The 17,460-nt window shown below is 32.5% G+C and overlaps 1 protein-coding gene across 1 annotated transcript; it reads right to left on the reverse strand.

Annotated features, from left to right (window-relative positions):
- Nucleotides 1-11,517: 11,517 nt before the first annotated feature.
- Nucleotides 11,518-16,851, reverse strand: LOC149945294 (solute carrier family 35 member G1-like). Its single transcript, XM_090176494.1, has 5 exons — nucleotides 16,662-16,851; nucleotides 16,264-16,509; nucleotides 14,600-14,878; nucleotides 14,363-14,533; nucleotides 11,518-11,549 (listed from the first exon to the last, which is right to left on the reverse strand). Exons 1-5 carry the CDS (start codon nucleotides 16,849-16,851, stop codon nucleotides 11,518-11,520), a joined length of 918 nt encoding a protein of 305 aa, XP_090032620.1.
- Between the last annotated feature and the right edge of the window lie 609 nt (nucleotides 16,852-17,460).

Raw genomic sequence — 17,460 nt, forward strand, 5'->3', positions numbered from 1 at the left:
TTAGCAAAGTCTACCGCAGCTTGGCATGATTGTCAGGAGATACAATTCTAATAACCAGTGGGAAATTATCTGAATCAGTGCGTAGTGTTTTAGTTGGTGGATCTCGACCATTTTATTTTTATTGGGAAGTTCTCTCTTGTGTAGCTTGTTTTGGTATCATATATGTTGTATATTGTGGGAATACCATAGGTATTGCCGTTTTTTCAAGCTTTCGTAATTTAAGACCCTTACGGTTATCTGTTTTACAAAAGTGTAAACTACATACAATGCTCGATTCTGATCTGTCATTTGTTTGAAAATTATCCCGAGATATTTTTTTCTAGTCACATGCAGGGCCGTGCTTAGAGGTCTCGCGGCCCCGGGCGGAATGCATTGGATAAACTAAGTGTAGCGGCCCTCCGGTATATACATACCTCTGGTAAAATTTTAGAGGTCCTGGGCAACCACCCGGCTCGCCCCCCCCCCCCTAAGCACGGCCCTGGTCACATGCCTCTCAACGCCCCATCAGAAGGAAACCCCAGGGGTTTTGCCTTTTACAGAAGGGCAATAGGGAACACAACACGAAGGCACTTTTGGGTAATTTCTAAAAAAAATTATTGATATGTAACAACTTTAAATAATAATTGAAAATGAAATAAATATCTTTTCACATTAATGAAATACCACAGCATTAAGTAATTATCAAATCTTCGAATTTCCCACCACGAAAATGGTTTTAAAAGACGACAAATCTAAAATCCAACAAGGCTTAACTATTCAGACAAACTTCCTAAAAATTACCTAACTAATGAAGTATTTGAGGTGTTATATTTGGAAATTGAACTTTTAAGTTAAAACCTAAGTATAAAATAACTATAATTTTGCGATATTTAAATAACTTTCAGTACTGTGTACTCATTATTGTTTTTTCATATCGTAAAAGTAGCCAACTTTAAGGTCCGGAGGTGGCGCTCCCGACGGCTCACGAAAAAAATAAATACCTTTCAGTCAATCAATCAATTGCTTTCGGACTATCAGAATTGCACAGGTAAATTAACTCTTTCAATATGTATTTCATTTTCTTTAGGTTTTTTATTCTATACAGTGTCAAGCATATAACTATTTTTTTAAGCGGGTATTTTAGATATGGTTAAAAATGGCGTACAGATAATTTTGGCATATCACGTTATACTACCATTTATTTAATATCCCGAATATTTTGTAAAGATGTGATAATATTCAGCACATGATTTTTAAAATCTCAGACCTTTTCTATCTACGGATCTGATAAAGCCAATGTAAAAAATATCCATCAACTTACGGAACTTATTATATTTAGATAGAGTTATTATACTGTGGTTTTTAAGAATAATTTTTCCGAGATTTTTCATTATATAAATTTTTTATTAACTAAGTCTTAATGAACGAAACATTTTCAAAGCTAATAGAACATGACAACAGATTTTACATGACTAAATGTCTTAAAAACCATTCGAATTTCTACGATTTCAATTTCCATTGGATATAAGTCGTCTGTGGTACATTCAGAAACTAAATCGCCTAGTTTATTTCAATATGCTTTTACTTTCAAACAAGTAAATATAAATAAATTTCAATTACAAGTTGGCCAAACGTGCAGAAAATTCGAACCCACTCTCCCGTGACAACTTCCAACCTGGTGCAAACTTTCCCCAAATATTTATTTCTGAACTACTAATTAGCAAAGGTCACGGGATTCTATAAACTGTGATTTTCTAAAAAGCGGCTCAGCATTGAGAAGGTGCTAGAAATTTCCTTTCGTATAAGATTTAAGAAGAGGCAGAAATCACATAACATCAATTAGCATGACATTCACGAAAATTTATCAGCTAGTTAATCACAGAGTCTGACCATGAAATGATTAATGTATGCAAAGGGACGGTTCGCAAATGTCGATCCTCTTCTCTCCCCCCCCCTCGACCAAAGCAAGCCGAGTCAAAACGCCACAGAACGGAAATAGATTGCTGCTGCTGCCTTCTATCTGCATCTCAATGTTTTTTAATGGCTTCGTTTATTTGTAGCTTGTAATATTTTGAAAGACTAATAATTCCAGTTGAAAGTTTTCTTTTAAAAGTTAATTATGAGGAAAAAGTTGTGCGTTTATCCTACTTGTGAAAGTGATTAACGATATTACGGTTATGACCATATGAAAGACGTATTCTTTATACCTTTCCCTAAGCATAAAAAAAAGTTTCGTCAAGTGTGAAAAATGGATTACCTGGTTAAATAGGAATGATAAGTAGAGTAAATGACAACTCTTACTTATGTTCGAAACATTTTGTGGGTGTTAAAGGGCCATCTGATCAATTTCCAGATCCAATACACAATCATTCAGTGAGTATAAAATTTATTAAAATAAATAGTGAAAACAAATTCAAATCTAACAAATATCGGATTTAGGAGTATGTATCAATATTGAAACGTAAGGCTACAATGGAACAGCATACTGCGTCAATTAATCCTGAAGCTTCAGTGATAGCACTCACGTCGTCAGTGAAGAGAATTATTCGGAAATGGTACAAGACGAGAATAATTCACTGCCTCTAGTTGGGAATTTAGTTTCGGTGACTAATGGTGGTATTTTAAACACAATAACTTGTACAAGTATTTTACTTTCTGAAATTGATGAGAGTAACGTCGCTGCTTCAAATATAAATAACCTAGTTGAGGGTTTCTCATTCCCAACCGAGTGGGCAGTGAGTCAATTGAAAGATTCATGTAGGTTGAAACTATATAAATTTAGAGAAGACACCAAAGCTTGTTTAGTGGCGTATTTAAGACCATTACTATTTTGCTTATCCACCCAGTCATTTAATTGTTTATCCACATTTTCCTGGTCTACCTCTCTTAAAATATTCCCAATTTTATGGCTTTTGATAGATTTTGAGGGTTTTAGCAACTTATTATTTAGAGTCCCGCTCACATAGTATAAAATATCATAGTTTTCTTCAACTGTTTTTTTTTCATTTGAACTTCAGATGTTAGATCTTTCTTCACATGTAGTACTAAACTATTGTAGAGTGGCAAGATAAAATGTTTAATTCCTTTTTCTTTTTCAGCATCATTCAATTCCAACTACAACTAAATTAAAGAATTGTTATTTCAATAATTAGATGTTAATGTGTTTAAATAAACAGTACCTCATTTGTCGTATCGCATTGAACAACTTCAAATAAATTGGTCAAAAATATGGCCTTGTGTTTGTCATAAACGGCATCTTCTCGTGTGTTTGTAAAGACATCTTGATAAATATATTTTAATCCCAAAAATACAGATGACTCTTCTTTGATATTATTAACCCAAGAAAAAATTTAAGCTACGTTTTCATTATCGTTGAGCTGTTTCAATTTTTCAAATGATGAAATGGCAACATTCCATGCAGGAGCGAAGATTGAGTCATATAACGTCCCCATAAATATTGAAAAGTAAGTCATTTATTATTAAATCAATCGCTCTTTGGTAAACCTTACCTGATACTAGTTGCTTTTTCAAAGGCTCCCTTTTCTTCCGTTGCACTTTCTTCATAGATATATCATCATTGAGTACCTTAATTACCTCGGCCTTTGAAATGAACTCTGAATGAATCATGGAATCTAAATCAGAGATAGTGTTATTGCATTTCATTTCTGTTTTACGTGTTACATTTACCTCAAATACGTGAACAGATGATGTAGAACATTTAGGTTTCACTGTCAATTCCTTTAACCAAATCATCCCAGTTCAAATTTTGAAAGTCATCACCTTAAATAATAATGTATGCTAATTAAGGTTTCTGATAGTAAAACCACAGTTCATGGTAAAATAAGGCAATTAATCTAAGCCTTGGTGAAAATAAATAACATATTTACTCATTTTATTCTGTGTAGAAACTAAGAATACAGTTTCATAAGTGCAGGCCGAAAAATTCAAATTCAAATTCAAATTTATTAATTTTTTTAGTTATACATAAGTTGTTGGAGGGCCAAGTCTTCGAGCGACTTATAGCCCTGCCACTTGCTATTAAAACAACAAATTTAATTAAGTAAAATTTTTTTTTTACATATCTAATATTAAACCGAAAAAAAAACATTAAAAAAAACATAATATTCAAACACTATCTCACAGTTTTATACATAAGTTAGAAGTTATTCATTATTATATTTTTAAACGCATTAAAGACGGCACCCACTGTTTTTATTCCCTCAATACTGATGTGATACATATTATATAATATTACGCCTTGATAACAAATAGAGTTTAGGTTTTTTGTAGTGCGGCATAGTGGCGGTTTTAACAAAATTTTTAACTTAGTTAGACGATTTTTAATATTAAAAGTAAATAAAGGGATTGACACGGTAGTAATATTTTTATAGATAAATTTTAAACAAGAAATTTTATACATTTGTTCAACATTTAAGAGTTTATTTTTAACAAAGAGAGGTTCCGATGGTGCCAGCCAATTTAAATTGTAAATTCCTCGTAAGGCCCTTTTTTGCAAGGTTTCTATTCTGACAAGATAATTATCCGCGACATTACCCCACAACACAATACCATAATTCACATGGGAATAAAAGAAACTGTAATATAAATTAAAAAGTGTACTTGGGAAAAAATCCCTACATTTTCTAATTATATATGTTGCGGCAGCCAATTTTGTACATAAATAATCGATATGACTGCTCCATGTTAATTTGTCATCTAGCCATACCCCCAGATATTTAAATTTGTGAACTCTTATTATTTCAACTCCTTTAACCATTATTTTGCAGTCCGACTCATTTACTTTTTTATTAACATTAGCAAAGATCATATACCCTGTTTTAATTTTATTTAATTTTAGACCGTTATTTTCTATCCAATTATTTACAATATTTAATAGCTCATTCCCTTTGTTTATTACTGCTTTTAAATTCGTCCCTACAATCATTAGTACTGTGTCGTCTGCATAAAGTTTTAGATATTCCGAAGATAATAGTTTTGTTATATCGTTGATATACAAGTTAAATAAAATAGGTGATAAAATTGAGCCCTGTGGAACGCCTATTAAGATTTTTTTGGACTAGATATATATTTATTTACTTTGGTTACACAAACTCTATTCGTAAGGTAGCTCTTTATCCAATCTAATGCTAAACCTCTTACACCCAGACGATATAATTTTTTAATAAGGCGATCATACGGAACGCTATCAAAGGCCTTCTCAAGATCTAAGAAAATGCCCAAAACATATTTTGATTCGTCTAATGCGTCTAATATTTTTTTATATACTGATGCCAAAGCCTGATCTGTCCCCCCTCCTTTCCTAAATCCAAATTGGTTGTCCGATATTAATTTAAATTTGTCACAGAAATTTGTAAGACGTAGCATGTAGCATTTATCAAATATCTTAGCGAAGATAGACAATACGGAGATTGGCAAAAAATTAAATTAAACTAATTTAAAATGCATTTATACATGTGTATACATTAATTAGTCCATGATCTGACTGATTTATATATATGTTTTATGCGTAAAATGCAACTTAGTTCAATTGCAAGTTCAAGTCGAAGGTGGGCGAGAGTCGAAACCAATAGAAAGCTTATTGTTCTGTTACTAATGTTGTAGGGAAAGTAAAACGAATAAGATAATTAATTTTGAAAAAACCATATTTTACGAATAACTTAGTTAATTTTATTTTATTTTATTTTATTCTTATTTAAAATTTATTCTGATTTTTATTTTATTATAATAAGGATTTGATTCTGACTTTATATTTTTTAATTTAATTTTGTTCTTATTTTGATTTTGTTCTGATTTTATTTTTATTCTCATTTTAATTTTAATTTTATTCTTATTTCAATTTTATTCTTATTTCAATTTTATTCTTATTTTAATTTTAAATTTATTCTAATTTTAAAATTTTCTAGTTTATTTTTATTTAAATCTTAATTTTTATATACTTTTATCTTAATTTAATTTTGGTTATTTTTATTATCAATAATTTTTATATACTTCTATTTTAATTTTATTTTTGTTATTTTTATTATTAATAATATTTATATACTTTTACTTTTATTTTAATTTTACACTGATTTGAATTTTTATTTAAATCTTAAATTTTATATATATATTTTTTCATTATAATTTGATGGAAATTTTTATTTTAAATTAGTTTTATATGCTTTTATTTCAATTTTAATCTGATTTGAATTATTTAAATCTTAATTTTTATTTTTATTTAAATCTTAATTTTTATATACTTTTATTTATTATTATTTTTTTTTAAATCTTAATTTTTATATTCTTTTATTTTAATTTAATAAATAGCTCTTTAAATTTATTTTGTAGAGGTTTTTTTAAGCTAGGTTTTTAGAAGAACAAACAAGGTCGTAGAAAGATTGTCAGCTTCGTAAAATTTTGTTTGGGTCCTTCGTGTACGGGCGTCAGTTCGCATTCTTCTTCAACATGCGCTATTCCAGTTTAATTGCAATAGTAAAATGTCCAGTAAACACCTTCTTTTACCAGGAAACATTTCATCAAATACAATTTTTTGTGATAAAAGCGGTTTTACTCGTACCTTCCATCGCGTGAATACTTTTTTTTCGTCGACTTGAACTGACATTGATGATGCCGTGATGACACACTTCCGATGTTAGTGAAACGTCAACGTTTTGATGAGATCATTGACATTTTAAAGCCAGTAGAAACATATTACAGAAAACCTGTTACGTGAAGATTGTCACACATTAAACATCTTTCACTACTTAAATTTGAATTTTTTAAACAACGATTTCCAAATTTATGTCCTACTTTTTAATTTAAAAGTGGACCGAATATTGCTGTTTGTTCTGAGTAGCCAGGTGATATTTGCTTATTTCATTTAGCCCCAGTGGGATCGTTGTTAAGTAGTAATTTATCTTTTTCTCATAACTAATTTTAAAGGTCTAAAAATGTCGATGTATTTATAGTCGTTTTAATTGTATTCGGAATAATATTATTTGAATACTATATACGTGGAATTTTAGAACTCTATTAAAATTGTCCAATCAAAGAAGTAGCTGTACGTCGTTGTATGTTCCTTCCCTACGGCCATTTTCTGACTTTGCGCTTGTATTGGGAATCGTTAAACCCTTGACTGAAGTTTCCGTCAGCATGCTCTTCATAGACTTTATGAACGTGTAAATCATTGAAAAATCGTTGGAATTGTAACTTCTGTCCGTCGCTCTCCTCTTGCAAAAGGCTCTTCAAATGGTTTACTTTCTGTCCTTGTCCAACGAACCTGCCATGCATGGGACGCCGCGGCCATCACCCACTCTTATCCAGTTATCGTGTCCTTGGTCGCCTATTTCTTCAACGGGATCCCTTTTCAGAAGCGCAACTTTTCCACGCCGTTGATAGCTGCTGTCGGAGCCCTGCTCATCTTCCAACCGAATTTCATTCTCCGTACTGTCAACCACACCATTAACGAACATTACTGGGGATTACTTTGGTCCGGGTTATTGTCGTTTTTGGTCACGCCAATGGTTATTTTGAAACGGTATATTGAAGGAAAGATCCCCAATGACGCTCTTTCCCCCCGTCACTCCTACTCTGGCTTACGGTATGTAAGCAATGGTAGCTTAGGTAAGAGTAGCATCTTTTGGCGATAAAGAGTCAGTTTGGCTCGTCATCTGTAGTATCTTGAATCAATTTTATAACCTATTATATTATAGATTGATAAAAAACGCGGATTAGTAGAATAGTCCATAATAAATAAGAATAAAAAAGCTAAGCCTTTAACAAATTTGAAGAAATTTTAAAATTTACAAATTGCTCGTACAAATCGGTCTTCGAGCAAACAAAAAGACAGGTAGATCTTTAAGTGAAAAACCAAATAATTTATTTATTTATTTTTCTTTAGCTTGGTTTGCCGTTGAAGTCTTTCTCCATTCTAGGTGTGTTCTTAAATCTATTGACCGTTATTTTAGGTGTTATATTTCGCACTGATGTTTTCGAAAAGGGCTGGTTTTGCATTCATAGGTTTTGTAAGAAGATCATTACCCCGGCAAAAGAAATTAACCCGTTAGCATCGAAAAGCCGTAAAAATTAACCTGCGTCGAAACCATGCTGTGCAAACAAAATTTCAAAGAAACAAATTGTTCAAATTAAAACAACAAGCGTACAACCCGACATTTCTCCTACTCCGCATGCTTTAAATATATTTTCCGTGTTCAAATGATTATCATACTGTCATTTTAAATTTGTATTCAATAAAAAAACTATGCATACTTGTTTTAATTTAATTACACTGTTTTGAAAATCCTGATCCATCGTTATTTAACAAAATACTGTGAACCACAAATTATAAAAAAATGGCTGCTATTAAAACCAGCTAAAATTTGTGGTTTTAAATCGTGTGTCTATTATTCAGTAAATAATGTTGTAATGGGTAATAGTCATAAATGTTGCAATAGTTCAAAGCATTTTCTTTCACCTTGAAATTTTTTTATAGTTAATGATCGCTTATTCTTACATAAAAGAAATATCTAAATTTACTACACATGTTTTTTAATAAAACTTGTAGAAGAACTTTGTGCTTGCATAAATATTCAACGCAGTTGTAAAAGGAAGTAAGTCCAACTCTAAAAATGCAAACTGCTCTATAATAATCGAAAACAAGCCGGACCTGTCTTATTTAGTTCCACATCAAGGTAGCAGGTAATTAGCACTCTATTGGCTCTAGTTCCATCATCATGATTTTTAATCATTGCTATTCTTCCCCTAACAACATAAGGAAAACCAAATGCCCAGCTTCCTAACGCTTTTACTTAATAAATAAATATATTTATAATCAGCTAGGCTAATACCCAAGGCATCACTTTAGACCGAAATGGCTAGCGACTTTGAAGTCCAATGATGCAGGTGGACGGATTATTTTTTTCGAAGTTTATTAAAAAATACACCTAATGCGTTCAGCAAACAAAGATATAGAATATAAATTTCAGGTGCATCGAATAACTAGCTTAATGGACCCCACGTTCGCAAACATATATTTTTACGACACAGTACCAAATTTCCAATCTATTGATGTATCATACTCATTTGTGAGTAAAACGGCCTTCAAATAATGAAAATTTAAATTTCAGGGCCAAAAAACCCCAAAATCATTTTTGTACAAAAATTGCGGGACTGCAATGGCATTATCTATGAGACATTGCAGAATTAAAAATTAAGTAAAGGGCTTTTGAAGGAATTCAACGTTTTGATTTAACCTATACGAGCCGAATAACTCCTTAATATTATAACTGTCGAGTGACTGTCACATGACCAGATAGAGGGAAGCAACAGCAATTAGACAATGAAACTTACATTGGCGTTGCGAAGAGCCCGCAGAGCCCACAATCCGGGCGGGCCCATGGGGCATAGGAAACCCATTCAAAATTAGGATGACACCTTTGAAATATACAAAAGAAATGGTTAATATCTTCGTGAAAAACGTTATTATAACTTTCGGACACTGAATCCACTGAGAAAGTTTCTGGTTAAAAAACACATCCAAAGTAAGATATCATTTTAGTGTTGTCTTTGGCTTTTTTCGTCTCGTCTATGACTTCTATGCTAAAGTTCAAACAAATTTTATTTCGGCTAACTGACGTTTTCGCGGTTTTAGGCGATGCAGACATATATCTTTTAGATATAGTACGTTTCGAGTTCCGGCGGGGCGTCAGGTAGAGACCTAACACGACATCTTCTGCTCGTTGCAGTTTTCATTATTCATTGACAACTAAGAATCAATAAAAAGGCATATTAGTAGAAAATATGGAGGATAAAAGTATTAATACAGAATTTGAAGGTACTGGTAGCTCCAAATCAAAGAATAAACATAAAAGTGGGACAGAAAAGCGAAAAAAATATTAACTGATTTTTTCACCAAGCTCGTTGTGCCGAAGCCTAGTGATATCGCCACCAAAGGCAGTGTTACAACTACTGAACTTCATTTATGCAGAATTTCCCATGACAAATCATCGGGACACGAAACAGATCTAAAAATGGCCCGGCAACACAGAATTTTATTTCAATTGGTAAATGAATTAAACTTCTTGACGTAATAAAAAAGGCTGGAATCGTCAGAGTTATCAGGCTTAGCTGATACTTTAAGTATGGGAAATTAATCAAAGGATATTAATTTTCCTATCAACGAAAAATATCTAACGTATTTGGGACATAACATCTGCATTATTAATCACGGACCCTGCAGTACAGAACAGCCATTCACTAGAGATGGTAAAGGCATATCATTTATTTTCATAGTCATATTACTGACAAACCACTTAATCCGGTTTACAATTTCAAACCACATGTTTATGTTATTCTCCAAAACTCGATGCTGCATATTGTGAGCCTTGCTAGGTCTTTACTAAAACCAAGGATATTTTGTGCTGTAGCGGTGCGCGTGATTAGCAGGGACTTTCAAAGCCTTTAAAAGAAATGCAAATTCTTCTAGCTACATCGAATCTTGCGTTTTAAAAGAACACTGATAAGGAAAAAAAACATTAGAATTTGACGCGCAACTTGAAAAGGTTTGGAGTAAAAAACTGCCTTTTGGCGTCAGATTTTGGATTGTTCGTTTAAAATAAGCTTGACTTAAGCTAAAAGTGGAATCGCGTTCAGTGGTCAGAGATAAAAAGTTCAAGATACCTACAGTGGGAAATTTATGTCTGACGTACAACCTCTTGCAGAATATGACACAATTGTGAAGCAAGTCTTAGATAAGATTAATAATCTCAGGCCTAAGATCCAACAGGAAATAATTCAATGTTAAGAGCAAAACGTACGAAACATTTCAGTGTAAGAGATTTAAAACGCTTCCTTTTTTTTCAAAAATTGTTGACAGTACCCAAGATATTTCCAAGGTTGAAAAACTAAGTATTTGGTTTCCTAACTTAAATATTGCCAATGATTACAATAAACCTTTAAATATTCGAATTAAAGAAACATTCCTTGGATTTTGTGAAATTAAAGCGAGGGGTAAGACACTTAGGATTTTTGTGTACACCGGGAGTTCGAACTCTGCAGAGTTCTCGAGAGTTCACGAGAGTTCGTGAGAGTTCACGAGAGATCGTGAGAGTTCACGAGAGTTCACGAGAGATCGTGAGAGTTCACGAGAGTTCACGAGAGATCGTGAGAGTTCACGAGAGTTCGCGAGAGATCGTGAGAGTTCACGAGAGTTCGCGAGAGTTCGTGAGAGTTCTTGAGGGTTCAAGGGTGAGTTCCAGAGAGTTCATTGGTGAGTTCGGGAGAGTTCTCGAAAGTTTCAGGGAGTTCGAGGAGAGTTCTTGAGAGTTAGCGGGAGTTCTTGAGAGTTCTCTAGAGTTCAGGGGAGTTCATAAGAGTTCCAATAGCAAATATACACCTGAGTTCTTGAGTGTCTTACCCTTCGCCTTAAAGACCGTACAGCAGGTGGAGTAGTCTCAAATATTTTGAACGAAATGGAAAAGATTTAATAAATTGTCACGGTCAAGGCTATGACAGTACGTACGTAGTGGAAATCATAAATTAAAATTAAGCCATTCCCATTGAATGCGCCGAGGCCACTGTTTCAAGAAAGAATTAAATTAAATAAACTTCTACTTAGGCTGATATCGAAGGTAACTTAAGTACATTGCATTAAACTTGCGTAAATCTTTTTTTAATTTTCGGCGCCAAATATCTGCTGATTATTATTATTATTAATAATATTCCTATCATTACCAAGCTTTACTTACCGAACTTGGTTTTCCCGGTAGATGAAAGCTAAACAAGGTATTTAGTCCTGACGAAATGCCAACAACACTTAACATTTAAGTAAGCAATACTTAAATTTGAAATAAATTTCGATGTGGAACTAAAAATGGAAGATTGGGATTTTTCCATCGAAAGAGATCCCTATGGGCATTTTACCCTTCGACGTCAAATTCGATTTTGGATCGATAAAAAAATGGCACAAAAAGACTCGATTAATTGCTATCGAACCATTCGTTAATAATAAGGTGATCAACTAGTGAAACAAATAGATCGATTGCAAAATGATAATCGTAGATTAAAGTTTGAAACGTTGATTAAACATAACAGAAATCCCTTGGGATTGGTATAAAATAGTTGCACGTAAGGTGTAGCCGCCGAAACCACGCCAATTTCTAAATGATTATTTAAGAATTATTTCTAAAATGGTCAATGATATGCCAATCAATATGGTAAATAAGGTAATCGGAGGCCTACAATTTGCTTTTTGACTTTAAGTCTATATACATTTCTTAAATAAAACTCATGTGGTTAAAAATTATATTGAAGTCATCCTACGTCGACACTGAGCTACGATTGTAGTTACATCACAGAATTTCAGGTCAAAGTTAGATTTTTAACCGATTTGCGGGAAACCAACAACCTTCGTAGGTACTTTTTAGATATTGAATTTGGTACAAATTAAAAGATATAGTGACTATCTATATTCAATATCGCTCGAGTTTGTGTTGGACATTCTATAATGCTTAATTTGGTTCATTTATGCGTCGTTAATTTTAACCGTTGAGTTTGTTACAACGGGTGTTAGCTATTAAAGGTTGCTTTCTTTGGAATCCTCATTTCAGGTCCTATCTGTGGGTTTAGTGGGCTGCTTACGGGTGTGACTAAAACGCAGTTGAATCTAGAAAGTCTGGACTGCAGTAAATGGTAGGAATCTACTTTCCTACTATTCGTAAAATAACGGGGACAAGTTCATATATGTTAAACGTTGTCCAATATTCTGGACGAAGTGACTAAAATGCAGTTATGCAGTAGTCCGGACGAGAAACATATTCTTTAAAATCTAGTCTGGACGAAGTGACTAAAATGCTTCACTGCATTTTAGTCAATTCGTCTAGACTTGAAAAATTATATATGCCAGGACTACTGCATAGTAGAAATTGGCGTGGTTTCGGCTGCTACACCTTACGTTAAACTATTTTATACCAATCCCAAGGGATTTTATGTAAAAACCAAAGGGAGTTTTGGTTCATTGGTTATGTTTAATCAACGTTTCAAACTATAATCTACGATTATAATTTTGCAATCGATCTATTTGTTTCACTAGTTGATCACCTTATTATTAACGAATGGTTCGATAGCAATTAATCGAGTCCTTTTGTCCCATTTTTTTATCGATCCAAAATCGAATTTGACGTCGAAGGGTAACATGCCCATAGGGATCTCTTTCGATGGAAAAATCCCAATCTTCCATTTTTAGTTCCACATCAAAATTTGATATGTGAACTTGTCCCCGTGTCATAGTTATCTTACGAATTGTAGGATAGTAGATTCACTGCAGTCCAGACTGTACAGACTCAACTGCGTTTTAGTCACACTTCTACGATTAGTTTTACTTTTGAGGAAATCTCCCCTTTCTCTCTATTCGACGGGTGTTTGGGTTCTGCCTACATCCCGCTCTTTGTATATTTTCTCTTTCATATATAAGAAGGGGCGATTTGATTCAAAATAGTTGCTTTGTAGTTTTTTTGTTAGTGTGCTAATAATCTTACGTGGGTAATTATTGCACAAAACATATCGGGGTAATTTTATATTTTATGGTGTCCGGACATCTAGTTTTGATCATTTCTGGTGATCAATTATTAAACTCTATTTTCCCTGTAGTGCCTTGTACTCGCAAATGTATCAGATTGTGGTCAAAGGTCGATTAGATGATCACGACCAAAAGACGACTCGTAGAAGATAAAAACATTTGAAGTTTAAACACCCATATCTGTTTAGATGTCAATCTTATTTAAAATTAAACACTTGGTTTAAACTCATGATCTTAATTCAGAAGAGATGTGATGCCTCGGGGAATTCTCGTGTAGTTGAAAATCTGGTTTGTTTAGGTTGAAGTTTAGATGAACAAGGTTACATATTAAACAGCAACACAGTTACTATGACTAACGATTGATAAAACAATGACTGGGCTTCTATATTTGAAATATTATTTTCTCTTAAAATAATAGGATGAAGAGGTAAGAAATATATTACAACAAAAATCAGAAAACAATTTTTTTTTTATCTTCAATAGTGTTCCTCGGATAATTCTTTGTTACAACATTATAATAACACAAAGTACAATTTTAAAATCTATTTTATTAACATAACATTTGCAGCGAAAAATCATTTAGTTTCTGTAAGTGATATACATAAATACTCAAGTGACTTTTTATTAACTCAAAGCAAATTTTGTTATTTTGTTTGTTCTTCCAAAACTAGGTTTTTCACACTTGTAGACTTAAATTTAAAAATGACAGCTTTTCGGCAAAATAGATTTTAATTTTAAAAAATCTTAGTTTTGTTTCAAATAATTTGCATATTTAATAAATAAAATATTTTTAAATTTCCAAAATAGACCCACCTGCGATAACTAACAAAGCACCGATTAAACTAATTGGATCTAGGTTTTGATGGAAAACCGTTACTTGCCCAATAAAAGTTGCGCATATCTCCGCACCCGTTCTTAGTACCGAGGCCGGTCCAGCACCTACGTATTTTAGAGCATTTGCCAACACCATTTGAGATACCGTAGCTAAAAGACCGAGGACCAATAGCCACCATTGTTCGAATAGTTCGGTGTTTGGCAAAGTAAACCCACCTTGAAATAAGGTGATGGTTGAGCAAATCAGGCTGCATGTCCAGCCGCAATGGAACCCAATTACCGCGCAATGAAGTTTCACGCTGAGTTTTCGAAGGAGAACGAATTTCGCGGCTGAACAAACGGCCGACAGTAGTCCGAACGCAACTCCTAAAATATGATACTGATCGGAGAAATTCACTGATTTCTGAGAAGAATAAATCCAAGGAATCTTCACGACCAGAATCAGACCAGCCATATTCAGTAGCAATGAAACTATCAATCGAATATTAAATTTTTCTGAAAGAGGAATAAACGCCAAAATTTAGCCTACAACATAAACCTAGAAGAAAGATTATTTTTACAAATTGTGAATAATATGCAGGTAACATTCAGCTAATTAATGATTCATCCGCATTTCACTAGTTTTGTTTTTTTATTAGTAGCAACACTCATATTAGTCATCATATTTTTTATTTCATATGTGGCCAAGCTTTCGCCTTTCAAACTCGTAGCTAAAGGTGAGGGGCAGGTCACTTCCATTTTGGGTGCGTCTTAATCATAGTAAAATGATTAAATCAGGGTAATCGTGATTAAATCAGGGAAATCGTGATTAAATCAGGGTAATCAAGATTAAAAATCTAATCACGATTTAAACGAGATTTAATCATTCTAATCATGATCTAATCTTTTTAATCAGGATTTAATCATTTAAACGAGATTTAATCATTCTAATCATGATCTAATCTTTTTAATTAGATTTAATAATTTTAATTAGATTTAATCATTTTAATTAGATTTAATCATTTTAATTAGATTTAATCATTTTAATTAGATTTAATCATTTTAATTAGATTTAATCATTTTAATTAGATTTAATCATTTTAATTAGATTTAATCATTTTAATTAGATTTAATCATTTTAATTAGATTTAATCATTTTAATTAGATTTAATCATTTTAATTAGATTTAATCATTTTAATTAGATTTAATCATTTTAATTAGATTTAATCATTTTAATTAGATTTAATCATTTTAATTAGATTTAATCATTTTAATTAGATTTAATCATTTTAATTAGATTTAATCATTTTAATTAGATTTAATCATTTTAATTAGATTTAATCATTTTAATTAGATTTAATCATTTTAATCGGGAATTTAATCATTTTAATCGGGAATTTATCATTAAAATCAAAACTAAAGTACGATTTAATCATACTAATCACGATATAATTTTTTAATCAGGATTTAATCATTTTATCAGGATTTAAACATTTTAATCATGATTAAACGTGATTTAATCAACTTAATCATGATTAAATTGAATTTAATCAAAATAATTACGATTAAATCGGATTTAATCTTTTGAGGGGTGCGTCGTTAATCTAGGAAGGGACCTGCCCCTCGGCTAAAGGTACTCTAGCAGTAGCGTTAAGGATGAATGTCAGAACATTGGGGGATCTTTCGTTTGTGGTAGAGAATAATGGACATAGTGAGTGGAAATGAGGGAAACGGCAGTGTTCAACACTGTTCATATTTAGTCTTTTCACAAGAATACTTAACTGATAGATGTCCTTTAAGACCAAGCTCAAACACTAACTCCCTTCATATTTAAAATCTATCTAATCAAACAAAAAGGTCTGAAATCAACGGTTATAAAAATCAGAAATGTGTCGCATACCCTTGAGAAAAACACTTGCGAAAATGGCCGTTAGGACGGGACTCGAGAAGACGATGATGCTGGCGTCAGTCAAAGGCAGTCTTTGCAATGCCTCATAGCGAAGAACAATGTTGAACGAGTCAAATATTCCTCGTAAGAGAAATAGCATGAAATATTTTTTGCCACGGTAGAAGTCGCACTGACTGAAAATGGCCAATGGTAATGCGAACACGCCAGTGATAAGGTAGCGAATGGTTGCCTGTTCACCTGCCAGATAATTGTTTTTCAATTAACATAGTGCCACTAAAAGAGTAACGGGAGCAGCTCAAACTGCTCGATTTTGGGCTCCTTAGAAGACGAAAGTATAGTAAAAATTATTTCATTGATCTTATTTCACTCTGATGGACAACCTCTCTTACCTGAAGAAACTGCAACTTTCTTAACAATTGCCGATGTTACAGAGTAAAGAAATCCTGCAAATATGGCCATTGCTAGGCCTCTGGTCCCTTCCTTGAATTGGCTTAAATTATTTGGGTCATCATTTCCTTGGGCAGTGCTCGCAAGGGCCTTGTACTTCGTTGTTTGTCTTGAATTGAACAGCCGAGCCATATCTTCAAATATTTATTGAAGATTTAATTTTTGGTTTCCACAATAGCAGAAAGTTGTTAAGCTTCTTTATACAAAATAATATATAGGATGATAAAATTGTTGAAAGCTATTAAGGAAGCCTGCGACTAAATTTCTTTGAATATTTGAAAATTTATTCTGAAATTTTATTCCCTGCTTTCTTGCAACCTATATTGATTTATAGTATTGAGTTAAATCATTAGACAAGGTCATCTGACATAGTATCAAAACCACTTGGCTTTATCAATACATTAACGAGCTCTGGTCTTGTCAGAGTCCGACTTCGTTATGCGGGGTATCTGACATTTCGGGATTCTAATTTTTTCACTAGTTTGTTATTTAAAATACACATTGGCATGAAATGTTCAGCTTTAAAAATTTTGAATACAAAAAATGTTAGCGTTTTTTTATTAGAAAAGCTATTTCTGCTCAGTCGATAACTTATAGTTGCGAAATACTTCAAACAAAATAAAGTAACAATTTTATTTTTTAAATTTAAATTTCAAATTTAAAAATATTGTTATTAAAATACATTTATTTTCCAGCCTTTGAAGATTGTAGTCTTTTTTGTGTCAGGCAATGTACCTAACT

The sequence above is a fragment of the Leiobunum rupestre genome, chromosome 5 (genome assembly GCF_980474605.1).
Source record: "Leiobunum rupestre chromosome 5, qqLeiRupe1.1.hap1, whole genome shotgun sequence".
In the NCBI taxonomy this organism is placed as follows: domain Eukaryota; kingdom Metazoa; phylum Arthropoda; class Arachnida; order Opiliones; family Sclerosomatidae; genus Leiobunum; species Leiobunum rupestre.

Bases quoted from the DNA above. Each gene is read 5' to 3' on its own strand.
- LOC149945294 (XM_090176494.1), bottom strand. From the start codon at position 16,851: ATGGCTCGGCTGTTCAATTCAAGACAAACAACGAAGTACAAGGCCCTT. The intron at 14,879-16,263 runs GTATGCGACACA...TTCCTCTTTCAG, and splicing joins CGCAAGTGTTTTTCTCAAGG to AAAAATTTAATATTCGATTG. The intron at 11,550-14,362 runs GTGGGTCTATTT...TTCTTGAAACAG, and splicing joins TGCTTTGTTAGTTATCGCAG to TGGCCTCGGCGCATTCAATG.